Source organism: Pelobates fuscus, chromosome 1 (genome assembly GCF_036172605.1).
Source record: "Pelobates fuscus isolate aPelFus1 chromosome 1, aPelFus1.pri, whole genome shotgun sequence".
Classification (NCBI taxonomy): Eukaryota; Metazoa; Chordata; class Amphibia; order Anura; family Pelobatidae; genus Pelobates; species Pelobates fuscus.
The window spans coordinates 434,239,745-434,267,343 of record NC_086317.1 but is presented as its reverse complement, the minus strand read 5'-3'; the positions used below and the strand labels follow the sequence as shown (position 1 = coordinate 434,267,343).

Genomic DNA, 27,599 nt, shown 5'->3' with positions numbered 1-27,599 from the left:
ATGTCCGCTGAAATTAGTGTTCTGGCTTCGTCGGTGAGGGAGGGGAGGGAAAGTTTCTCGAGGAAGTCATCAGTTAAGGTTTGGATTAGGTCGGTTTGGGGGTCTGGAGTATGGTTGTAGAGGGACGTGAAATATTGTTGGAAGGTTTTCCCAATTGTGTGTGGGTCGTTGCTCATTGTGCCGTCTGAGGTGTGGATTTTGGAGACTCGTTTTGTGTCGGTTAGGTTCTTGATGCGTTTTGCTAGCATCGAGTCTGCCTTGTTGCCCTTCTCATAGTACTTTTGTTTGGTCCATGTGAGTGCTTTGGTTGTGGCTGAGAGAGAGAGGCGTTTGAGTAGTGCCCTAGCTGTTGTGAGCTGTTCAAGGTGAGAGGGGGTTGGGCTTTGTTTGTGTAGGGTTTCCAGGCGGCCTATTTCGGTAATGGTGTCCATTAATTTTTTGTTGTGTTGCTTTTTGCGTGCTGTTGCTATGGCTATCAGTTTGCATTTAATAACCGGTTTCTGGGCCACCCACAAAGTGATTGGGGAGGATACGGACGGGTCGTTCAGGGTGAAATACTCTTTGATGTCTTTTGCAAGGGACATGGTCACGAGCTTGTCGTGTAGGAGTTGTGAGTTGAGTTTCCATGTCCATGGACGTGTCATGTTGGGGATTGAGAGGGTTAGAGAGATGTCGGCATGGTACGACCAGGTTATGTGGCCTATGGAGGTGTGTGTGATCCTTGACGTGATGTTTGGGGAGATAAGGAAATAATCGATGTGGGAGTAGGTGTTGTGGGGGTGGGAGTAGAATGTGTAGTCTAGGGTTGAGGGGTGTTGGGCTCTACAGATGTCCAGGAGGTTATGTGTGCTCAGGAAGTGGGAGAAGAGAGTGTCATTGTGTGATGGTCGTGGTTCGCCCTGAGGCTTGGTGGTGCGATTTAAGGACGGGTGGTGTGTGGCGTTACAGTCACCACCTATGATGGTGAATGTTGTATTGAGTGTTGTTAGGTGGGCCGAGAATGTTTGCCAGAATAGTAAGTCTGGGGTCGTAGGGGCGTATAGGGAAGTAATGGAATAGGTTGAGGGGCCAATTTTGCCCATGAGCGTTAGGTATCTCCCTTGTTTGTCTGGGAAGGCTTGAACGTCAGTCAGTGGACAGGATGATTTGAGGATGATGGCCACCCCTTTGGTTTTGGCTTCTGGCGAGTTAGCGCGGAAGCTGCAGTTGTAGTGTTTGTTCTTGAGTGGGAAGTGTTTATGGGGAGTGAAGTGAGTTTCTTGAATCATGAGAACGTCTGCCTTTTGGCTGTGGGCCCACCGTAGTAGGGAGTGACGTTTTTTGGGGCTATTAAGGCCCTTTGCGTTAATGGAGATGCAGTGTAGTTTGAGTGGCATGGTCCGGGGTAAATTAACCGCGTGCTGCGGTGTGTCCGGGGGGCATGTAGGGAGGTTCAGAGGGGACGTACTGGGGCCCGGGTGGTCCCAAGAGGGCAGCAGAGGTACTTGGTGAGTCGGATAGGAAAGGGGTGAAAGTATTGGGCTTATGTCAGTTGCCAGCGGGGGTGGACTGTGGTGCCGGGTGTCTCTCTGGCCGGTGTGGTCGGAGACCAGCGGCATGAATCAGGTCGTGTGGGTGGGAAGTGGTCGTCTACTTAGGAGCAGGCGGCAAACAGTGTACAATTTTGTTTGGGCATTCTTAACTTAATACGGAACCTGAGTAAGTGGAACTTGGGAGATAACCGTTGGAGGTCAGGGTGCCCCTAAACCATATCCCACCCCCCTAGAGCCTTGGCCCCAGGGAGGGGGACGCGGGTACAGATGCAGTTGAGAGGGGAGGGCTGGACCCCATGGTCCCTTTAGAACTATATACAGGAGTGTTCGTGTCACGCCGCACCCCAGGACGACAGTAGGTCGCTCAGGGTGGCCTGTCAGTGGGCCCATTGGTGTGAGTGTCTTAGTCTGGTGTAGGGACCGGGCCTCTTTAGGTCCAATCCCGTTGTGGGGATTTGTCAGGCACACTAAGAGTGATTAGGAGCTGTGCAATTGTCAGAGTACACCATCTCCATTGGGCTCAGGACCGTCGCGGCCTGCCGCCCCCTGTCCCATAGGAGGGGGGATGGGGATGGCCGCCAGGGCCCCGAGTCGCTCGTCTCTCCCCGCCCCCCAGCCCCGCTTCTCTGGTGCCGGGTCCCTCGGTTTTGGCTGTTGATAGTTTTACGTCCAGAGGTCTGACGTCATGTGACTTTTGGGGAGCTACATCCCCCCCGAACCCGGGACAGTCGCGGCCCGCCGCCCCCCGCCCCGGCTCGGGGGGGGACACGGACGCCAGAGCCCCGACCTGCCCCACACCGCCTCCCGCCTCCTGGCGTGGGTTGCAGGGTGTCCCCAGATTGTCCGTTGGCTGTCCCAGTGACAAGGATCTAGTCATGTGTAGCATTCGGGGTGCAATTCCCTCTTGGGTCCGGAACCATCACAGCCCGCCGCCCCCCCGCTCCGTGGGGAGGGGGGGAAGGCTACCAGGGCCCCGGATCGCCCCCCTTCCAACCCCTATCCCAGCCCCAAGCAAAAAAAACAAAGAATGTCCCCATTGTGCTCTTACGGTAGTCCCAGAGTCAATAGAGTTCTTTCAGTTCGGTTTCTTACGGTTAGATGTCAGAGCATTGTCCAGAGTGCCCCATAGCCGAGTGGGGTCCTCGCCACATGCGGCCGGGGGTGCTGTGCTGCGCTCCATGGCTTGTTGTGTGACCCTGTTGGGGACCCCCAGGATCGTGGGTAGGAGAGGCTGGTTAAGTGCTGAGATGCTGGTGCGGACAGTTGTGGTGGGCCGCAGAGGTCGCCCGGGAGGGCCCTGAGGGCGCTGTGCGTCTCTTGGAGGCTGAGGAGCAGGCGGGATGTCTGGGCATCCCATTTCGTTCTTTGAAGTTTGTGGCTAGGTCTCTAGTTGGGTCTCTTCGTGACCCCTGGTCAGGGTGCGTTACTCAGTGTGTCCGGTTCCGAGGGCCCGGAGCTGTTCTGCTGGGTAGGGCTGTTGTGGGGACGCTGTGAGTGAGGCCGGGGTGTGGCTGCGGCACTGGTCTTTGATTCAGGCGTGGGACTGCGTGGGGCGCTGTCTTCTGTCACGCTCTCTCTGTGGCTGTTGGTCCCTTGTTCAGCGTTGGGTCGCAGGCTGCTGCGAGGCTGCATTCAGGTCTAGGCTTAGGTCGTGGAGGCCTATTTGTGCGGCGAATTCTTGGGCTTCCGATGGTCTGTACAGCGTGTATGTGTGGTTGTCATGTCTCACCATTAGCTTAAAGGGATGGCCCCAGGAGTAGGGCTTGAGTCAATGGTTTCAGCTCCCTGCGTTTGCGAAGGGTAGTAGGCGCTAGGTCTTGGTATAGTTGTACCGTGTGACCTTCTATTTGTAGTGGGGTCTCTCTCGTTACGCGCATAATTGCCTCCTTGACATGGAAGTAATGGCAGCGGACGATAATGTCTCGAGGCTGTGTGGAGTTTGTGGAGAGCGGGCGGAGGGCCCTGTGCGCCCTGTCGAGGAGGAGATCTGACGGTGGGGCATCAGGTAGCAAGCTGCTGAAGGCTTCATGGAGCATAGCAGTGAGGGCCTCTGGTGCTGAGGATTCCGGCAGCCCCCTTATGCGGATGTTATTGCGCCTGGATCTGTTATTTAGGTCTTCTTGTATATCTTCCAGGTATGCTATTTGCCCCTGTAGTTCTTGGAGGGAGGCCTCGTGGGTGGAGGTGGTGGCGGTTACTTCGGCCATTTTGTTTTCTAGTGCATGTGTGCGCTTAGAGAGGTCAGCCAGTCCTTCTTTGAGCGGGGCTAGATGTTTAGTGAGCTCATCCGCTACCAAGGACTTCATGTCTGTCAGCAGGTCTTTCAGGTCTTTTCTTGTGGGGGGTGATGGTTCCCTTTTGTGGCTGGTTGTGCTGGTGTCAGAGTCTGAGTCTGAGGCCTGCTGGCTGTGTGCGCATGGTGTCTCTTTGTCTGACCTGGCTTTGAAGATCGGAGCCACGGCCGCTCCGGTTTTTTATTTCCTCCCTCCGCCCATTTCAGTGCGGTCCAGTGTGGGTCAGGGTTGCGGTGGTCGGTCTGAGGCTAGTTTGCCGGCTTTATTGCTCCTATTGTAGGCTGATGTGTGTTATGCCGCCTCGGAGCTCTCCTAGTTCCCGGCCATCTTCGTCGGCGGTTAAGCTCCGCCCCCTTTTAGATATAACTTAATTTAAAAATGCAGAATTAAATGTTTTCATTGGGTGTATATCAATTAAACAGGCTTTATTTTTATTTGGTAAGTGAAGTGTCCCTTTAATTATGCGGGTTTGGTGCAAAGCTAATGCCCCTTCAGTGTAATTGCTCAATTGTCTGCCATTTCAGAATTAACTTTACTTTCTTTATGTATCCCTAGCTCCAAGTCCCCTAGCTGTGACTCCCTACACACTTGAAAAAAAAAGTAGTCTGTCAGTTACCTGCTAGAGTATGCATCAGGCTTCTGTGTGTGATTAAAGTTCAATTAACTGAGTGAGAATCAAGTACTGTAGTCATAAATGTGGTGATTCACAGCTGGGGAAAGTGAGGCTAGCGCTGCGTAAACAAAAGTGATTTAACTCCTAAATGGCAGAGAATTCAGCAGTAACACTGCAGAGGCATGTTCTATACTCAAACAACCTACTTAAGCTAAAATTGTTTTGCTGCATAGAGTATGCCATTAACTTTGTAATAAATCAAAGTTGTTTTGGTTCTAACTGGCCCTTTAATAACGTACTATGTCAAACCACATGACATGGCCCACATGCGAATAACTCGTATAATGGCCATATCATCACTTATTTATTTTTGTATATGTATTTATTTTTTTTGTGGCAGTATATAATTTCTAGGGTATGCAACCTTCAGCACTCTAAATGTTCTGTACTACATCTCCCATGATGCTTTGCCAGCATTATGTCTGTAAGAACAATGATGGGGAATGTAGTTTAAAAACATCTAGAGTACCAAAGGTTGCCTACACCTTATGAATATATCTCCTTGTATAATTCGAGTAAATGCAATTGAACATTTTCTCTGTGTGATAAACTACAAAATAACTTCTGTCCTTTTCATCTGCTTCCAGTCCACCCTCGGATTTAGTTTTATACAGTATTTGCCTAACAGATTTAGAATATATTTTCTCCTCGCCCGAATAATATAAACAACTTTTGTTCTCACAGTAAAGGCACCTGGCCATGTCAGACAGGGAGTGTAAAGCTCTCCCCCAAGATCACTTCTGACTGCAAGGAATGCAGAAAATCAACTGTGAAGGCCCTCCCTGTAGGACAAGTTAGCAGACCCACCCTGTAGTGACTGTCATACAGCCTGCACTCTGCTCTGCACACACACACACTCGTTAGTCTTGTTTCTGTCCTGAGTCAGTTTATTCTTCTGCGCTTCCTGCTGTGTTAGCCGAGCTGAAGTGCAATCATGGCTGGAATAGAAAATCAAGACAGACGAATGGCTTTGGATAGGCTGCCAAGCAACATCTCTATGGCCTCTGTAAGCTCAGAAATGCTACAGACCACAAGCACCGCCAACTGCGAGATGGCCATCTTGCCGCTGAGACTCCTGCTGGAGTTGCAGCCCCAGTACCTAAAGCTGGAGGACGATACACTGATCTCAGTCAATCAAAATGGAGGCTACAACATAATTAGTGACGAATCAGTCAGTGTAGACGGTCGGCCGTGCAAAATATTCAACTATATCCAGAGGTGAGGAGGTTAAGAAATAGTGAAACAGGCAAACACGTGCCAGATGCATGCGCGCACTTGCATTGTGCAGGTCACTGGGTCTGCAAGGGCTAATATGGTAGTGAAAGGGTTAATCCTTCATGTGCTTTAAACTGCTGGATTCTTATCATTGTTAGATTTTTGTAAATAATATTTATGGATTGCGTTTTGTTTCCAGATTGTGATCACAGTTTTTCCTATTTTTTTTTTTTTTAAATGTATTGTATTTTTCATGTGAAGGCATTTTTTTTTAACAGTATAATATATTTGTATTTCCTTTCAGAATCCATTGATGCCTTAATACTTCCTTTCTATAAATCTTAATTTACAAAAAATATGGAAAATATTGTCTGTGTAATGGAAAGGGTGAAGATAAGGACGTAGAAGGGTTAATAATGTTGTGTACATGACATTAAATGTTTTCTGAACATTTAGGATATTATACAGGGTACATTCTTAGTATTCTGATTACTAAAGGTGCAATGGTTTCAAATGTGGAGATATTTTCCCAATTTATTTATTTTGGTCTTAAATTTGCACGTCGGTTCTCAATGCACTGCAACTTTCTATGTATTTAATATTCACTAAACTCTGAACTATTGAAAACTGAAATCCAAATGGAAAATAAATAAAAAATAGTCAGACTATAACGGAGGAGGATAATTTTATCAGATCGGGTATTTCAGCCTAAATGTTGCCACTGGGATTTTTCTATTCACAAATATTCAGAGTTTACTGAATGTATGTTTGTGTTTAGCAAATAAACACATTTGGATCAATAACAATTCACACTTTAGTAAATACGTCTGTCAGGGAGTTATTTGGTTAACCAAAGTTTGGTCTGCTAAGTACAATGGGATTTAATTGCACTGCAGTTTGCATACCAAAAGATGACTATTAATGAAATATATTGGAGCCTGTATGAGTCATTATATATTGTTACCAGTGCTTCAATTTTAAACTCGGATTGCTAAAACTACATTATGTCATTTATTACATTAAAAGTACACCACGGAAAGAAATCAGTTAACTCTTTCAAAACAAGGGCACGTTGTACACTTTTACAGAGAAAGAGCTTTATGAGGATTGCAAGTGGGATACACTCTGAATTGCAGGGAATTAAAAAACTCCATGGCAAAATGTAGGCTGATTTGAAAAATAATGCTGTCTTCAGCGCTGCGTAATATGTTGGCGCTTTTTGAATGCCAGTAATAAATGAATACAAAAATAAAAAAAAAAATACTGTAGGTACAGCTTGACTTCAATAAAAACACACTAGAACACACCCACTGGAAGACTATAAATACACAAGTAAAAAAAAAAAAAAACAAGGATAAAAATAAAATTACCCTTATTCTATTGTAGACAAAAAGACTCCTCTTAGTCTTCATAAAATATATAAAACACCACAATCTACAAAAATAAAAACTCAAAATAGTGTAACACCGTTACATAAAACTTAATGGTAATTGGTAAGTATCACATTTCCAAACGTAAATTGATATTAGGCAAAATCATGCACCATAGGTGTCTTCACTCTTCACAGGCTTCTGGATAACAGCAAAGATGAAAAAGAAATGACAGCTTATCACCAATATCTCCTTGGAGCCCTCATCAGTCAGGATACCCAGCAGATAAAATCATAGTGAACCAGCAGATCATATATACACATAAATAAATTGAAATGAAAGATAAAAATCACAGAGAAATAAAGTTTACGTCCGCCCTACGCGTTTCATCCACGCTCTGGACTCAATAAGTCAAAATCTGTGTTTCTGTGTTGCTCCCATCAGACTTTGACTTATTGTCCCTGAGCGCTTGTACGAAACGCGTAGGGCACACGTAATTTCTTTGTCTTAAAAAACTTTGACTTAATTTCTCTGTGTTTTTTATCTTTCCTTTAAATAAATTTATGTATATATATATATATATATATATATATATATATATATATATACATATATATATATATATATATAATTTGCTGGTTCACAAGGATTTTATCTGCTGGATATCCTGAGTGACGATTGGTGATAAGCTGTCAATTCTTTTTCAACTGTGCTGAAAATATACATATAGTGTCCTGCATATTGTTTTGTTCTACATCATCTAGATATGAATACAGTGATGCCTCAAAAGAAAACTTTGATTATTTGTCTATCTACTCCTTCCAAATTGATTGATTAATGCGTGCATGCTTTCCCTAGAAGTAATTCACACCGGAGACAAAGTTTCTGATCAGTGAAAAACCAAGGAATGCTTTTTTTCCCTGGAGTGGGAGCTCCTTCTTAAAGCAAAAATATGTCATGTACAGAGTCACAGTTTAAACATACAGTATACTTTCAACAATTGGTTAACAGTCTAAGCGGTCTTGTCTAAACCCACCCTACAGGATGTGAGGCCATCATTACAGAGTTCTCCCACCCATATTCCAGCTCCATCTTGGATGGATAAACGATGGGAGGGGGGAGTGAGTAGTTTCTTTCAGTGATTCTCCATTTTGTTACACGTGGCATATAGCTGTTAACTGGCACAAAGGAAGTGGGGGGGGAGGGGAGTTAGTAAAGGAAGCTGTTCTTTTAACACAGGAATTTGTTACAGAGGAAATAGTTACTGAGCACACATGTGTAAGACATTATGACCCTCTTACAAGGATATTAGGGAATGTGTGACACAAATAAGATACAAATTTATAATAGTAAAAAGACATTTTAGTATTCTATCCATAACAGTCCCCCCTTAAAATGACTATTTTTTACTAACAACTACTATCTCTAACTCTAATACTGTCCCTATAGAAAAATAACAAAAAGGCTATCTTGCACATCTGTCTGAACAGGCCTCGAACGCTTCACTGCGCGGGTGACCCATAGCAGCTTGTCCACTACTTCTCCCGCGACAGACTTCTGCCGGTAGAGACAGACGCTATCCCTGAATGTCCTTAAGAGGAAGTAGCTGTTGATTTAGTGCGGTGGGACTGTAAGGGTGTATGTGGTGTATCACGGTCTGTCGTCAATCTCTTGGTGAAGGAAGGTCGGGGTGGTCTGGTCAATTGTCTGATCAACTGTCTTTTGTAGGCATTTCTTAAGACAAGGTAACACACAACAAACAAGAAGAGCGAGGATGATTATCGTTATTAAAATGGCAACACCTATTTGGGCCAGAACACCTTGCCATCCAGACATCCATCCAAACCATCTTTCCCATGGATCTGTGGGCCCAGAATTCTGTTTCAGTTCATTGGACAAACTCTTTAACTTTTCTATTACCAACGTTACCTTACCATTAGGGCCTGTATTATCTGGGATATAGGTACAGCATGTCATGGTGTCTGGGAGTATTTTACATACTCTCCCTTTTCCGGCCAAAATCATCTCTAAGGCCATTCTATTCTAGAAGGTCATCTGAGAGGTAGCTTGTAACCGCCCTATCCCACCATATATCCCATAACCAGTATAGTTCCCTGGATGCCTTCGTCTGGGTTAATGTTTTTAGTAATGATTGGGTATTCATTTTCCATGACTCGCATGCTGACCACTTAGGTTTAAATATAGTGTAGAGACTTAAAAAGCATACCTCATATCCGGAGGAAGGTACAAGGATACAGTACCTGGGTGAGGCCTGAGGGTCCAGGGTTCAAGTCCCTGTTCGGGCGCCAAATTGTTTTAGATCAAAGAAAACTTTGATTATTTGTCTATCTAGTCCTTCCAAATTGATTGATTAATGCTTGCACACTTTCCCTAGAAGTAATTCACACCAGAGACAAAGTTTCTGATCAGTGAAAAACCAAGGAATGCTTTATTCCCTTGAGTGGGAGCTCCTTCTTAAAGCAAAAATATGTAATGTACAGAGTCACAGTTTAAACATACAGTATACATTCAACAATTGGTTAACAGTCTAAGGGGTCTTGTCTAAACCCACCCTACAGGATGTGATGTCATCATTACAGAGTTCTCACACCCATATTCCAGCTCCATCTTGGATGGATACACGATGGGAGGGGGGAGTGAGTAGTTTCTTTCAGTGATTCTCCATTTTGTTACACGTGGCATATAGCTGTTAACTGTCACAAAGGAAGTGGGGGGGGGGGGGGAGTTAGTAAAGGAAGCTGTTCTTTTAACACAGGAATTTGTTACAGAGGAAATAGTTACTGAGCACACATGTGTAAGACATTATGACCCTCTTACAAGGATATTAGGGAATGTGTGACACAAATAAGATACAAATGTATAATAGTAAAAAGACATTTTAGTATTCTATCCATAACATATTCACAAATGCATTTTTTTTAAAAAAAGAAAACAATCCAAGTTATTTTACATGTAGAATTACAATACTTGTTATGTAGTCACTTACTTATCTCTGCCAAAGATTGTTGGGATATTGTTTGTTCCTGTGAATACCTTATGCTATGGATTTCATACAGTCTGTGATTTGAATCAGCAATAAAATAGTTTTTGACAGGCATAGGTTGAATGTAGCCTGGATTGGGAAATCCCTTCAGAAACGAATTAAAGGAACATTAAAACTAAAAAAATAATTTTTTCATGGGTTAATAGATATAACCCCAAAAAAGTATACATCCATTTCTTCTGAATATTATTATTTTTTGTATATGTATATATATAAAAAAAAAACTTGCACAAACTGTAGATCTGGTGTCTGCAGCCATTGTCAGTCCTCACTTTTATCCCTTTCACAGATTTTTAATCTCATAGATTGTAATCGTATATGAGCATAGCCTTCTTCTTCACCCCGTGTCTCTATTATATTGTGTATGTAAATTACTTGTCAAATTAATATTTATAAAGCGTCAGCAATTTCCTGAGCCCTGTACAACAAACGGACTATCAGACAAGTATTTGCAAGACAAGTTGGACGTACAGATGCACAGGAACCGAGATTGTTGAGGGCACTGCTCGAACCAGCTTATTTCAAATATCCCCATTTTATAACTGTAAAGCACTGCAGACTCTTTTGTTGCTATATAAATACTAATAATAAAAATTGTCTGTGCCAGCCTAATCATTGGCTTCTCATTGAGATGTCGCTGTGCTTAATTCATGGGCTCACACACACATAGCTTCTCAATGAGCTGTAGTAGTAGAACTCATTGAGAGATGATGAAGGTATGCGCGCTCTAAACTACCATGTTTGCCATGTCTGTTCTCTCTGAGGATTTATAAAAGTACCTATTTATATTAACTAAGCCTTCATGTACTTTTCCCATATATGAAATACATCTTACATTTGCCTCTTGTGTCACTTTACCCCACTCTCCCTAGAGTCTACGCTAGCTTGAGCAGGGGCCTCATCACCCTCTGTCTCTGTTCGTCCAACGCATCTTGATACAAACATTTGTCTGTTAGTCTGCCTATTCAACAGCGCTGTAGAATTTGTTGGCACTTTATGAATAATAATAATATTAAAATCTGCACTTTTATAAACTGTCAAAAAATGAAAGATTTTAGACACGTAAAGCAGTTCAGCAAGCTGACAGGGATATTATTAACACAAAAATATCTCCGGATAACCACAAAGGGGCAAGATCGGCACTATAACTATAGCTACAGTTATTGTCCTCCTGTTTTTTGTGAAGCCATTCTTGTTTCCAAAGGGGATTTGTGTGCTGGGTGAGTCTTGTTTTTGTCAAACCTCTCGAAAAAAGCTTTGACAAAAACAAGAGGGAATGTACTTAAATATATCTTTCACAATAACCTGTTGCATTGATAGTGCCTTAAGTCTTCCATTATGCTGTATTTTTCACCTAAACAAAACTATTTATTTTTAACATTTTGTGGAGGTCAAAAATTGGTTCTTCAGATTTTTGTTTCAAAGGTGCAATGTTTTCAGTAATTTGGATTTACTAAATAATACAGATTAAGTTACAGCACAGACATAAAAATGCATTTTTAAATCCCTTAAGGCTACTAAAATGCCTATCTCAGCAAACAAATATGGGGATTTGGTTCCACTATATGGCCATATTGTATTAAGCCCACCACTACTTCACAGTACCCCAATACCGGTGGGTCCTACACTAATTCCAAATGTGGGAGACAAATTAAATAGTGCTAGTCCTAAATAAGCTAAAGTGTATTTAATTAATCTATTGTAAGAGCATTGTGAGTATATAAAATGCAAAATGAATGTGATAAAAATAATTAAAAACATTGTCAAAGCTAAACAATTAAAGTGATAGTGCTTGGATGAATATACTCCCAATGCAAATTATATATGTGCTCAATGAACGTTATAATTCAAGTGACATTACTATTCAAAAACTCCTCAAATATATACCTGTGGTCACCTCCAAAGTGGCCTCTGAAGCTCAGGGCTGTGCTGGGTGCTTAACCCCAAAGGAATCTAGTCTGGATTCTAAACTTACATAAAGTAAAGAGAAAAAAGAAGGACAAAATGCATGTTCCGGGTGTGCTCCCAATTCCTTTTTTGTCTTTACTATGGACTTACTATATATCTTTCCCCTTTTTATAATTAATATTCTTTGAATGCAATTGGTATTTATAGTTAGATGCAGCTCTAAATAACATATATCTATGTCATGGGCTGTGAAAAGATACTAGGTATTGAAAATAGTAAATATATAACCATATATATGGTTTAAAACATGAATTTTAGGTGGAAGGTGGAAAGCTGTGGAGTTTGGTATATATGTACTATTTTTCAACCTATTACTTAATTACATGAGATACCTAGATATGGTGTTGAATCGCTTTCATCTTGTATTGCTTGTATACATAAGAACAAAATACTAGGTGTTAATCCAAATAAAAGCAAAAAGTATTTTTTTCTAAAATAAATATTTTATTTATTCTTGTTTCTCATTTTCTTCATGTTTTTTATTCAACTAGCTGGAGATAACAAATCCTTGTTAATCTTTGTACAACCAAACAGGCTATTATGTCTGATTACTAAATGCCGAATGGTGACTGAATGGCATTCACTTTAACAACCAAAAGTCTGTTTTGAAGGTTATTCAGAATGCCAGGGGATTAAAAAAAAAAAATACTGAAATTAAAAAAAATTATAATTTGGTAAAGTTAACTCTCCAACTTTACTAATTTGGCCCATGATGCTCCGTGGTAAATTCTGGACAAATCCAAGTTTTATAAATAACTGATTAAGTACAATTCATGTGGCTAAATTTGTTATGGCAAATGTGGTGTTTTGTCAATGTACCTAAAAATGAATACATTAAATTATGGGTGTGTAATTATATATTTATTGATAAGATTAACAATCTCCAGTCTTATTAACATATGTTACATTTAAATGCCCTATCCCAGGAGTTCTAATTGACATCACTGATGAACTTATATGGACATTCTGTAACTAGCTAAGACTCAGGTTTAGGATTATGTGCAGTTTTCCCTAATGACCAGTCTCTGTTAGAATGAGGTCACTACAGCCTTTAACTTTGTAAAACAAAGTTATTAACTTTGCCTTTGTACCTCACTAGACATTTTGTTATCTATCACCTTCTAACATACAAAAATATCTATGTTAACAAACTCTTAGTTCACTAGGATAACCCCTAATTTTCATTTTCCCCACAATTTATCTATTTATTTTAGGGATAGAAAGCAAATATATATAAATTTTAAAAAGAGCCTTAGAATTGTTTCTAATGTTTTCAGTGAAACATATCCAATATGCCAGAAAGACTTTCTTAAAAAAATAAATTAAAAAAAAAGTGGACCAAGAAATAACACAAAAAACAAAACAAAACACATTGTTTGTTCTTGTTTAAAATATACAATCTGTTATGTTTATTCTTTGTTTTAATAGTGGTCTCCATGTATGTCCTCTGCATTTTAAAGGGCATTTCATATTGATGCGGGTGTTTTCCTAACTGGACCTTTTATATATTCCTGGGTGGATTGAAGGGTTAACAGTAGGAAAATAAGGTCACAAAGAAACAATCCCCATTGTGTGATGTAAAATCTCTGTATTTCTGCTCATTACATTGCTTATTTTATTAGTCTTTGAGTTTTCTTAGTTTTATTTTAATCTCTTTGTAAGATGTTTTAGAATACAATAAAGTCTACTTTTATTTTTTAGGATTATAATGGGTGATTTTTTTTTTTTTTTTATTACTTTTATTCTTACAGTGAGCATTTTATCAGGATTATTCCACTATCTTGGACATTGCTGGATGAGATTTATGAATGTGTCTATTTTGAAAAGTGGTGCAAAAATGTAAAAAATGGGAAGTTGCCATTTGCACCATGTGCATATTAATTCCACTGGTTTCCATAGTGAATACTGAAAATACTAGAATTTAAAAAAAATATTATGCAAATAACAATAAACTTAAAAAAGGGAAGCAAAAAAGGAGAAAAATAACAATAAAACAAAAAATATATATTAAAATGAATAGGTAATACACCCTTTTCCAGAACACGACACTTTGATAAGTTCCCCTATTGAGGCTGTTTATTTCTGTTTGTAGTATATGTTAAACACATTGTGTATTTTTCTTACATGTCTTTTTTTGTTTTTGTTTTAGGAAAGTAAAGCTTGAGAGCCACCATGACTATAAAGACTATCGGGAAACAATCCTTGCAAAACCAATGCTGTTCATAATCAACACACGAAAGGTCAACACTGATTCTGGTAAGAAATACACAATGCAGCCTAATTCTTTAATTAGAAAGCAAGGGATTGGCTGTAAGGAATTATGTTCTTGTATAGTGATGTCGCAAACATAAAATTTTCCGTTTGCGAGTGGCGAACGCGAACTTCCGCAAATGTTCGAGAACGGGCGAACCGGGCGAACCGCCATAGACTTCAATACGCAGGCAAATTTTAAAACCCACAGGGACTCTTTCTGGCCACAATAGTGATGGAAAAGTTGTTTCAAGGGGACTAACACCTGGACTGTGGCATGCCGGAGGGGGATCCATGGCAAAACTCCCATGGAAAATTACATTGTTGATGCAGAGTCTGGTTTTAATCCATAAAGGGCATAAATCACCTAACATTCCTAAGTTGTTTGGAATAAAGTGCTTTAAAACATCAGGTATGATGTTGTATCGATCAGGTAGTGTAAAGGTTACGCCCGCTTCACAGTGACAGACCAAACTCCCCGTTTAACGCACCGCAAACAACCGCAAACAGTCCATTTGCACAACCGCAAACTCCCCAATTGCACCATGTTGGATACCAAGCTAGCCATGCTCCGTTCCTTGTCCTCACTGATGACAACATCATCATCATCACACCGTACGTCCATGTGTGTAATGCTGCCTGACTGAGACATATCCCTGTTATCTACATCCTCTGGCAATAATGGTTGCACATCACTCATTTCTTCCAACTGATGTGTAAATAACTCCTCTGACAGATCAAGTGAAGCGGCTGTGGTGCTAGTGTTGGTGGTGGCGGCAGGCGGGCAGGTGGTAACTTGAGAGGTGCCCGAAGCTAAGCTGGAGGAGGATGGTGCGTCAAGGTTCCGAGCAGAAGCTGTAGAAGATTGGGTGTCCTGTGTTAGCCAGTCAACTATGTCCTCAGAACTTTTCGAGTTCAGGGTACGTGGCCTCTGAACACTGGGCATTATTCTAGGGCCAAAGGGAATCACAGCACCACGACCACGACGGCCCCTGCGGGGTGGCCTGACTCTCTCTGTCATTTTTTTTTTCGATTAGTGGTACTATGCGTGCAAGCTACTGTGACAACAGATATGAGTGGCACTGTGCACTGGCAGAAGTTGGCAGAGTAGACACTGTAAGCCTGACACACACGCTTGCAGACAACTAACTGCTATTCAATCTATTACAGTCAAAAATTATTTTTTTTTAAATGTACACGAGTGTTACACCAGATATGAGTTGCACTGGTGTGACATTGTGCCCTGGCGGCCCTGAAACACACACGTGTGAAGGAAACTGACTGCTATTATATTACGGTCAAAAAAGTTTTTGTTTTTTTTAAATGCAAGCTATTGTGACACCAGATATGAGGGAAAAAAAAAGCAGACTGATGTTCTAGCCCTAAAATGGGCTTTTTGGGGTGCTGTCCTTACAGCAGAGATCAGATGAGTCCTTCAGAACTGTAGTGGACACTGAATACACTAGCCTAGCTATCGATTTCCCTATTAAATCAGCAGCAGCTACACTGTCCCTCCTCTCGCTAAGAATGCAGCTTCCGGGGGGCGGGGCCTAGCTGTCATGGAGGAAGGACGCTCTTCGTGTGAGCTCCCTCAATATCTCACTTTAAGCAGCTATTAACAAGCGAATTTGACCCAGCAATGTTGCTCCTACCTGACCGACCCGACATGCTTAATAGTGGTCAGCAACTCGACAAAGTCTTACTTACCTCCGCGTGGCAAGTGAGGCCTGGTGCTCACCGGGCGGGAGAGGCGGCCGATCTCCCGATCCTGGGATGCCCAGGAGCAGCTACTTCCCGGCAGGAGCTCCATTCCCCCCCTCCCCCCCCTCGGACCAGTGGGGGTTATCCTGGTCCAGCCCTGAGAGGCTGTCTGTAGCTAATGGACGCACAGAGCACCAGGCTGACATACTCATCTGCAACTCTCCCAATATGGCGGCAGCCGTGTGTCCTCCTGGTACCAGCAAAGAATGGCAGGATATTGAGTCTAAGCTGGACAGACTCTTTAATCAATTTTGGAAGCAAATAACAAGCAGGAAGCCCCAACAAGCTCCACCACAGCCCCAACAAGCTCCACCACAGCTAAGCGAAGCAGTCCCTATTAAAATCCACCAACGCAAAAGGCGTCGAAGACGGGACCGGAGGCACAAACAGAAATGCAGAGCCTGCCCCACGTCAAGCACTCGCCTCCACCTTAAGCCACCACAATCCCGCACCGGACGTGAAGCACCACCGGGACAGATCCGACCACCCGACAAAACAAGCTTCCACCACCTCAAGACGTGAACCCGGCACTCAGCCGAGACTTGCCTTTGTTGTTCCAGGTATCAGGGACTCCCAGGGTCTGCACCTGGTGCCCAGAAGGGATCGGATGAGCACAAGCAGTAAACAGCAGCCTGCCAAGCATGTCCCACTTTAGCCGATCCTCCACACCATGCCTTTGATCACATGAACTGCTCTCTGCACATTAACTAATCGTAAAGTAGCAAGCGTTTAAACATGTCATTATTTCACTTCCTAAAGAGTTTATTGTCGTAGTTCCTTACATGCCTTTACCTTAACCGTTCATGTATTATGTTATTCACTAGTCTCATCTCATGGGGTGACTCACACTTGATTTATAACTAGTGGTGGAGCTGCTGATATAAATGCACAGTTGATAACGTGCAAGCTACACCCTAAACATGACAGCCATCTTTCACAACAATGTACTGCTATATACTCTCACCCTCAGTGCAACTAGCCATGATATACGCACGTTCAGCCTAGCATGCTCAAATATAACACACTTCTGTCTAAAAAAAAGAAAAAAAAATAATAATAAAAAAAAAGAATGCAATTTCAGAATGAATCTAAAATGGATGCTGTCCAGGAGGTGGGAGGGTCTGGGAGGGTCTGCTGCTGATTGGCTGGAATGTGTCTGCTGACTGTGAGGTACAGGGTCAAAGTTTACTCAATGATGACGAAAAGGGGGCGGACTGAACATCGCATATATTCGCCATCCGTAGCGAACGCGAACAAGCTACGTTCGCCAGGAACTATTCGCCAGCGAACCGTTCGGGACATCACTATTGTTGTACTGTGCTCTATCATCCATTTTCTTTATTACTATTGGCATCAATAACATGTTCTGCAGACTACACAATATAAACAGATCAATACAAAAGGTAAAGAGGGCCCAGCTCGTGAGCGAAGATCTTGCCTCATGCGATGTAACCTAGTGATCTGGGCAACATTTTGCACTTACTGGTTTCTGCGTGGCTCTGGGTGTACATAACCCACAATAACCCATAATACTTTCAGTGGTGTAACTATAGGAAGTCTAGAAGAAAGCAATTTGGTTGACCCCGTGAGATAATAGATCACTTAGAAATATGTTTCTCAGCTGTGATTTCCAGGTTCCTCCTTGTCTCTTGCCTTCCAAATATCCTGGAAAATTGTCCTGGACTCTCTTGACATTCATGGGTAAAATGTTTACTAATTTCTCAGTTTAATGCAAAAGAAATTGCATCTGCCTTGGTTTTAATGCATTGCTTAGTTTACTAAAACTCCCTGTGCCATGCATAACAATAGGATAAACATGATTTATGAGGTCATTGTATTCAGTTTTTTTACTCCCACCAATGCCTCATTAGATCCAGTTTGATGGCCCCAACTCAGTACGTTCTCATCCCTTACATATCATAATCCCTTAATGTAGCTTGCGCTGAGCATGGTTGTCATTTATATCAGTCTGTACATGTATGACATAACTTGTATACTCATTCCATTTAATCCTTGTTGAAATTGTTTTGTAAACACATTGTATAAAAAGACCTGGTATTTGGGGAATGGTTTGGAGGGACAAAAAGTTGTTACACAGGTTTGAAAAAAGAGAAGAAACCATGATGTATTTTGTATGCATCAAATTCTTAACAATAGGTATATTGTGAGTTTGTAACTGCACATATTCATACATATTCAGCATGCCTGCTAGGCAAACAAACAGGTTCTCATTTTTTGTAAGGCATGTTTGCTATGCAGTAATAATCATGTTTGTATATTTTTAATAGAATGCTATCGCATTATAGCTGACAATTTGCTTTTCAGGATATACATGTGATTGTATTTGTATTGAAAATCTATAAGGAGTTCGTATGCACACGAAAAAAAAACAAAAAACATGAGTTAAGATCCAGAAACATCTGCACACAGGTATCTTGACCAGAGCTATTTAGGAAGTGTGTGTAGGTCATTCTCTAAATCAAAACCAAACCTTTGGTAAAAAATATCTCACAACCTGTCCATAAGTTTAACTAAGACAGTGCATCAGTAAAACATTATTTCGTATGACATGCCCACTCTAAATAATTATGCAAATATTTCTGGGATCAATTGTTTGTAATATAAATTCTAAAGTCCTTTTCAGAATAATTATTATCTCTGATAAATATCCACTTAAAGGGGGCAGGGCCTGGACACCATGCTGAGAGGACGCAGTGGGCTTCAGCTCCTGATTAATCCTGATGTTTATGAGCTTTAAGGGACTTTAATACCTTGTCAATTGACATTGTGCAACAGACGCAAACCTCTGGCACCATATGGGCTACATCCACGTTTGTTTCGGGTTCCACTAATACTGTTGTGGAACAGCTGCGTCCTCCGACTGGTTGCGGCCCTGTGTGGCACCTTGGCGGGAGATGTGGTCGATCTCCCCAGCCGAGGCTGCACGGATCCTCCTGTGTGGGGCAGAGCTCCGTACTCCCCCCTCCCGGACAGTGGGGGTTATCCCGCCCCCCCCCCCCCACCAAGCACGGCTTTACTCTCCATCCTGTTGTTCCTCTGTGACGTTTGAGCAGGCAGCTCCCATGTAGTCTGTCTAAAATGGGCGACAGCAACACTTTGCAGCATGTCATTGAGGCAACAATATATATCTGGAAAGAGGTCAATTATGTATAACTCCTTGAAGACCTATGTACGTATAATATTCTGTGTCACGAACGCACCCTACTCCAAGAGTGTGCGTGACGTTGTTGTGGTGGCGAAAGGGTTAGAGTTCACTATTTGTCTGCACTAGACCGGAAATAATGAGAAAATCTCCCTTTAATACCACCCACACTTAAACATAATATAACTATTACTATTTTAACGCTGCCACCACCAAGACAATTTATAAAAACTCACCAAATACAACTTAGCACAATATCTAAGCAATTGCAAAATACTAATTAGTCTCTTCAGGTAACGTGATGCTTTACCAGACAAAGGCAGAACTTAATAAAGGAATATTTATAATGAGCAAAAAAAAAATAGTCACAGTACATACAAAAATATAGATGACAATCAAAATTATTTACACCAACAACAGATAAAAACAAAAGGGATGAAATAACAGAAAGTCATAATCACTTACTCAGCTCTTCAAAGTAAATACTTCTGCCCCAGGGGGTCTCTGGTAGGAAAGATGGTGACTCACTTAGAATTAGATTCTGGCCTTAAGCAAGTACCAAGACATTTCAGTATCATTGGATATATACCCTGTGGATTAACACGCCTGGTCTAGAGGTGGAGTAAAGGCGTATCTATAGAGATAATGAGGGACCACCCCCTTTGATTTCCAGACCAACATCAATCCAAATGGAAAGATTTGGTTCTATCTTCTCTTATGAACGTGCCACAGAAATAATAATTGCATCTCCGAATTTGTTATTTTTTCCCCATTCTATAGATATGTCATACACCGTACTTGCGACCCAATATGGCGAACATCCCAATTCCTTCCCCTAAGGTTAAATTATGCCAATCATGTTTGGACTTGTTTAGAAGATGGCGCTGGTCACATTCCAAATATAACAAAAAGGGCTTAATTATTATTCTGTGGGTAAATATGAATGTTTTTTCTTTTGGATATGATACTGGAACAAGGAGAATTCCATTAACATATCAAAGCAATTGACTCATCAATTAGGAGGTACATGCCATATGCCTGAAGCCAGGAGTCAGGCTTTTCAGGTGTAGAATCTCACACCTAGCTTCCACATTACTATGCAAGTTACATCACCCCTTCTGTCATCTGACCTCTCTGGGGGTCCCAGCTTCAAAAGGAATTTAGGCTATAAACCTTCCACACAATCAAATTAACTCATTTTGACATTGACAATACCAACTCTACTAGGCAAGCAGATTATCTCTGCACTACACAAATTACATTAAAGGACAATATTCCATAGTGCAATAACAAATTATGCACCCTTGCTGTCACATTCTGTACATACATTTTTGGTGCGGTTTACTCCGTTTTTTCCTTTTTACTACTGAAGTGATGATGGTGCTTAGAGTAACCCTCTAATGTCATATAGTCAAAGTTACAGTTTTTTTACATTAGTAAAATGTTGTTTTTCTTCCCAGAAAGAACATTTGCCTTTATTGTAAATACCCGCCATCCACAAATGAGAGCTCAATTGGAAGGTGGCATGAATGATGTAATATCTTCAGTCATGGGAGAGAACTACCAACTACAGGTGAGTAAAATTAGATTACAGTGGACATTTGTCAAGTTATTTCTGTAACTAGTCTGTGCAACTTTTCCAACATTGCAAGCATGGTCGGTATATTTTTTTTCCATGAATCATTACCACGCCTCCTAACATTTTAATTGGACGAAGAGGGACACTTTAATAATATGGGTGTAAGCGGGAGGTTTGGGTTGGGTTCTTCTAAGAAGTTTTAGGTGACTTACTAATAACAATTTATGCAACTTAAATGCAATTTAGAACAAGAACAACATATCTTATTTACACACAGTCTGATTTCTAAACATATTTATTGTGTTTTTATTGAGTCTTATTGCTGTGAGCTCTGTTATATACTCAGACACACCAACAATATGGAGCTCCTATAAAAGAGAGACAGAGAGATTTGGACCCAAAATAGGGAGTGTCCCTCCTAAATAGGGACACTTGGGAGGTATGAATTACATGGGTAAGTGAAATAGTTTATATTTTTCATATATCTGCATTTTCCCCTAAAAGAAACAAAGTATAAACATTATTGTGGCTGGAGCAAAAGCATTTAATTATTTTGAGATTCATGCATATTTATTGCACATATATTAGAAACATGAGTGGTTACTTATAAACTGCAAATATTCAGCAAAACTTTTAATAATGAAGCAAACATGTGCAATTCGTTTCGGTCCGAATATAAATTTGGACGAATTTCGGGCAATTTGGACATTCGGGTACTTCCGAATGTCCGAATTGATGAAGTGCCAAATAGCCGAGGTCCCGAAGTTCTGAAATTACCTAATTTCCGAAGTATCGAAGTGCCGAAGTGCCGAAGTTGCCGAAGTTCCGAAGTGCCGAAGTTCCGAAGCACAGTATTGCCTATGTACTAATATACTTACCCATTGAAAGAAGAAAAATGTTACATTGTATACAATTTTAAATAAAAAGTGTACAAACATAGCCAGGATTCACCTGTAAGCATTTGCAACACTTACAACAATCAAGTAACATACATTCATATAAAATGTAAGTTACTTGGCCAGTCAGTGTAATGACAGGAATGAATAAGTAGATAACTTCCTAATTCCCACGGTATTAGGGAGCTATCTACTAAAAGGCTGAAAGACCTAAATTGGTCTTTCAGCCAAATTTACTAATACTAAGTAAAGATTACTTAGTATTAGTAAATTATGCCCCTACTCGCTATATAGCGAGTAGTAGGGGCATGTCTATTAAACAGTGAGCAGCCTGTGGCTGCTCACTGTTAAAAAAAAAAAAGGTCCCCCTTCCCGAGCCCCCACCCCTGAGCGGAGGGTGGGGGCCCTAAATTATAATAAGGGGGGGACCTAATGTCCTCCCCCCTGGCCCCCACCCCTGAGCGGCGGGTGGGGGCCCTAAATTATAATAAGGGGGGGACCTAATGTCCTCCCCACTGGCCCCCACCCCTGAGCGGCAGGTGGGGGCCCTAAATACTAATAAAGGGGGGGGACCTAATGTCCTCACCCCTGGCCCCCACCCCTGAGCGGTGGGTGGGGGCCCTAAATACCAATAGGGGGGGACCTATTGTCCTCCCCCCCCGGCCCCCACCCCTGAGCGCCGGGTGGGGGCCCTAAAAAAAATGTCCCGTCCCCTCCCAGGTGACTTGGGGTCCTCAAACCCCTAGTCACCCCCTCCCCCCCCCAAAAAAAATGATCCCCTACCTACCCCCCTCACCGTAAAAATAATGAGGGGGGGACCTTTAACTAAGAACCTGTAAAAAAAATAATAACTTACCATTCCATGTTTTCTTTCTTCTAAAATCTTCTTTTTTCAGCCCCAAAAAAGGCCAAATAAAAAACCATAATAAAAAAATAATAAAAAAAAACAAATAAAAAAACATAATATAAAAAACCATAACTCGTTACAATTATTATATAAAAATACACATTGTCTCGGTCTGATCGAATGTCAATTTAAGATTATGTATAAGTGGTATTTAGTCCCTGTTAGATTATCCAAAGTTTACTCAAATTATATCCCAAATTGTTGGAGATGTGGAAATCCTGCAGGCACGTTCTTACATATCTGGTGGTTATGCCCAATTGTTAAAGAATTATGGAAATGGGTATTTGATAAATTTGAGGCCCTATCCAAGATAAAGGTGAAGTGGGGTCCAGAACCTGTGTTATTGGATATTAATTTGAATGTATTTTCAAAAGAAAACAGATGTTTGGCAATTCATTGCTTTGTTGCGGCAAAAATAATGATTGCCAGAAATTGGAAATCTAGTATCCCCTTTCTAAAAAAGCACTATCTATACCAGTTAAAAATCCAATTCCGTATGGAAAGGGATCTGCCAAACTTTAGTCCCCAACAATCTAAAAAAAAAAAAAAAAAATGATTATGATCGATGGATAGGAGATATATAGTATTGTGTTAATTGAGAGGTTATACTTCTTGCAAAAGAATAGAAATTTTACATATATTTAATAGAAGAACCCTTTTGAGAAACTCTTGGTCTGCAATGTATTTTGAAAGATTAGTCTTTTGTCCTTTTAGGCTATTCGTAAATAGTGAATAAGAATGTCTTTGTTAAAGAAATTATAAAGATTTTCCATATTGTAAAATTAATACGAGTTTAATGCCTAAATCGTTTTGTCTGTATATGTAACTTTTTTTGGGGGGAAAAAAAACAATAAATAAATATTGAAAAAAAAAAAAAAAAAAAAAATTCAAAAAGGTTCAGATACAGAAACTTGGTAGCATGGCAGGATGATGAACACATACTATTAAATAAAATAGTACAATGTAGGTTTTCAATGTAGGTAGGTCAAGTCTTCAGTTGGATGTCGATAAGGGGATGTTTTGGAAAGGACTGAGTAATACTGAGCTAGATTTAATGGAGGCGTCTCAGAACATGAAATTAATTTTGAAGAACATTGTTGTTTAAAGTCAAAATAAAAATATATAAGTAACTCTAATTTTTGTGATCCTTTTTTTCCCCCCCAGTTTGAATTCCAAAAAGTTGTTCAAGACTATCTCTTAAAAGAACGGTTCGAATTGTTGGATGACAACTTGAGTTTTTTGTATGCATTCAAAGTAGATGTTTTTATAGATATTTTTCACCTACTGGGCCTCAGCAAGAAAACATGCCAAGTGAATGGGAACATTCTCAACTTGTACTGTAGAGCACCTGCAAAAAAAGAGAAAGTTAAAATGTTCCTTTCCAAAATGTCCAACCCTCTGATCCGAATGGGAAGCAGTGCTGATCGCAGACTCAGTGTATTTTCTCTAGGTAAGTCTTATATAATGCAATAATGGGGTTATCAAAGCCTCTAACAAAGGCAAGCATTTTTACCAATGGACAATGACTGCAATAAGCAACCTGTAGCGGGAACAGACCCAAAATAAAGAAATATGGCCTTGATTTAATAAGATTTCCTAATGAATTATAAGAAAATTTCAAAATGGTTTATCTACAAAAGTTCTGTAAATGCTAATGATGACTTGTATAGACAAATTAAGGCTTTCGAACAGTATGGACTCATTTGGAAGCTTATAAAATCAAGACCTTTGTTCTTTGAGATGCTTCTCTATGTCCCAGGTTCCAAAGAACCCCCTTTAAGAGACACTCAGTGCATCAATACAACTTTAATGCAGTTGACCCTTTTACTATGCTGTTTTAAATAAAAACAAATCTTTATAGGTTTGGAATACCTCCTGCCAGAAATACTTCCTGATTAAACATGTACACAGCTTAGCCTCTGACAATACTTAGTGATCTGTTTTTAATTCACAACCTGGCTGCAGACAGTCAAAGAAACTATAAACAGGTAGTGATATCCTTACTAGGATGAACCTTTCCTTCTAATGCAGGCTGCTCTGTAATTCAGATCATTCAGTATAATGTTCATACATTTGATAAGGAAGTATTTTTCTAAAGTAAGGGGAAGTTGCTAAGGAGCCTGGCTTATGGTTTAGCATTCTGAAAAAAATAACAATTTGTGTTTGTATGCTAAAAATCTAAAATTTGAACTTGCAAACATATAGCAAAATAATGAGTCCAAAACCTTTTGAAAACATTAAAGTTGTATTGGTTCCCAGAGTGTCCATTTTAATAAAATACATTTTAAAAAAAAAACTCTTTTGAGTGTGAACAGCAGCAGATATATGTGTAACTTTAGGAACTGCTTGGTCTTACCTGCACAATCTGACAAAATTCAAACAGCAAACGTTACGGGCAGCAGCCCTTTCTCAATGCTAATTTACATTTACATTAGCATTGAGAAAGGGCTGCTCCCCGAAACGTTTGCTGTTTCAATTTTGTCCTCAAATAAACTGTGGTAACACCTGGGTGTGCACACTTATACTGGATGTGCAGGACTCTTGTTTGTTTATTGTGTGTTGTAAATACACTGTTGGGACTACAGTGTGGAGTTTCTGCAGCACAGGTCTAATTTCTTTTTTTGTGATACTTTGAATTTTGTAGGCATATTTTTTGCCTCTATCTCACCCTATATATAGTGATCTCTTATCAGGTGCGTTCAACGTCTCCATGCAGAGCATGGAGATTTTGAACGTGAGTCTTGCATAGACTGCAGGACCTAACCAGGAAGTCCCTCTAGTGGCTGTCTGAGTGACTGCCACTAGATTTGTTACTAGGCAACAATGTAAATGCTGCATTTTCTCTGTAAAGGCAGCATTTACATTACTGAGCCAGCATAGGCATGCTATTAACACCAGAACCACTACATTAAGCTGTAATGATTCTAGTGACTTTAGTGTCACTTTAATGTAGTTAATATATATTGTAACATGATTAGTAACTATAGTTTTTGTTTTCATATTTTTAGATGTCATCACTGAAGATCCATTTAGCTCAAATGATGGACAGTTGGAAGAGCCAACAACACCTTTAACTACATAAATTAACATATTTGTTTGTATACATTTATTTCAACAGCTGCTCTTATATATGTTGGGGTACAGTTGGAATAGCCATAATTTAACAACAAAAAGCACTTTTTTTTTACAATGAACAAAATTTCGTAGAACAAAAACAGTATATAGTTTTAACATCACTAACGTCATAAACAATACAGACAATTTTTAAAAATCAGATAAAGGCATGTTTTGTTATTTAAGTTCTGCGCTTCAGCATTCTATTTCTATTTACCTGTGTACTATTTGTTTTATGTCTCGTGATGAACTGGATAACAGCACACTGCTGCCCAAAACCAGTTGACTGACTGACCACTTTTGGTCATTTAACTGAGAGGGCCTACATATAACACATTTGTTTTTGGACGTAACACAAATTACACTAACAGTCATTGTTTAATTTTAATTTCAGTACTGTAATACGGAGCCAAATACTTACTGTATCCACAATGTGGCTAGTTAGCTGTACATCAGTTCAATATGATAAAGTAGTGCATCTTTCTGAACCAGAATATTTCATAATATCATCAGTGAAGATCCATTAGCTCAAATGATAGACAGCTCAAAGAACCTTTAACTCCATAAATTAAAACATGTATTTGCATACTTTTATTTCAATAGCTGTGCAACATAAGCACTTGTTTTTACTTGGACAGATATTCATACAAGAGAACAATGTATAGTTTTACCATCACTAAAGTTCTAACAGTCATTAGTGGATAACCTGTTTTGTTGTTCACTAATATTGTCGGAACAGAAGAAAAGGTTTGTTTTTAATATTTCATGAGGAGTACAAAAAACAAGCTGTTACACGCTGCTTCTTAATACTGAAGCATATATAAATTATATGTATTTATTATTCCAGCAGGCAGATCATGTTTGCAAACTCAGTACTTGGCTATGGAGGAAGTCCCCTGTGCATTATTTTCCATAATGCACAGTTTGGCAGTTGCCGTGCGGTTTAGAGACCCTAATCTTAGGGCAGCACTGGAACATGATTGTCCCTGTCTGTGGAAAAGAGGTTGAGTTTCAGTCTTAGGAAGCATGCTGCAATTTGTAGTTGCTATCATTTTATTTAAGCCCCTCTGGATATTTCTATGCCGGCAAAGGAGCTGAGCAAACACAAACAACATAAACCTGTCCCACTTGCTCCTTTGAGAAGAGACGAATTAATGGAGGCAACTGCTGGCTGTCAGGGTAACTCCCACCAGCCAGACTGATGCTGCCCAAGATTAAAGGAACCCTTTAATAATATAATCAAATAATATATGATACAGAAAACAAATGCCCTTACATATATAGACATTCATAAACAACTCAACCTATAGTGTTATGGTTTATTATGGCTCAGTGTACACACACAGGATGCTTAAGAAGAAATGTATATTTATCACCACAATTTCCATTAAACTTTTATTTACAGCTGTTTTTATAGGTACCAGTGCAGTTTATCATGAGTAAGAAGCATTGTAGAATCCTCATTTTTGCACCTTTTTGTTTTTTAACATGTGTACCGGTACTGGGGTAATTATACTCTTCATGGGGAGAGATGGATGAACACATTGGGGAATTTATCTATTGCTATGTACATGGTTCGCTAAATTGTATAGTAAGTTGAAGATAGCTCCCGCCTGCGCCACTTGTGACAACATTTGTTTTTCAAATGATGTAATCAGAAGGAGACTAAGTCTTTATAGCTTTCAAATATATAATGTTAATGTTTAATATTTGCACTAGGTCAGATAGTATATTTTATTAAATGCAATAAAAATATATATTTCTTCCTTTTGGGGTGATACTTCCTTATTAAAGACATTATGGTAGTGCATTG

At 40.4% G+C, this 27,599-nt stretch overlaps 1 protein-coding gene across 1 annotated transcript; it reads left to right on the top strand.

The window, feature by feature from the left end:
* The first annotated feature begins 5,305 nt into the window (after positions 1 to 5,305).
* Positions 5,306 to 26,112, top strand: MEDAG (mesenteric estrogen dependent adipogenesis). The gene is made up of 5 exons (XM_063429449.1): positions 5,306 to 5,717; positions 14,266 to 14,372; positions 20,751 to 20,863; positions 23,837 to 24,122; positions 25,681 to 26,112. Exons 1-5 carry the CDS (start codon positions 5,434 to 5,436, stop codon positions 25,752 to 25,754), a joined length of 864 nt encoding a protein of 287 aa, XP_063285519.1. The 5' UTR covers positions 5,306 to 5,433; the 3' UTR covers positions 25,755 to 26,112.
* Positions 26,113 to 27,599: the final 1,487 nt, after the last annotated feature.

Bases quoted from the DNA above. Each gene is read 5' to 3' on its own strand.
- MEDAG (XM_063429449.1), top strand. From the start codon at position 5,434: ATGGCTGGAATAGAAAATCAAGACAGACGAATGGCTTTGGATAGGCTG. The intron at 5,718-14,265 runs GTGAGGAGGTTA...TTTTTGTTTTAG, and splicing joins ATATTCAACTATATCCAGAG to GAAAGTAAAGCTTGAGAGCC. The intron at 20,864-23,836 runs GTGAGTAAAATT...TTTCCCCCCCAG, and splicing joins GAGAGAACTACCAACTACAG to TTTGAATTCCAAAAAGTTGT.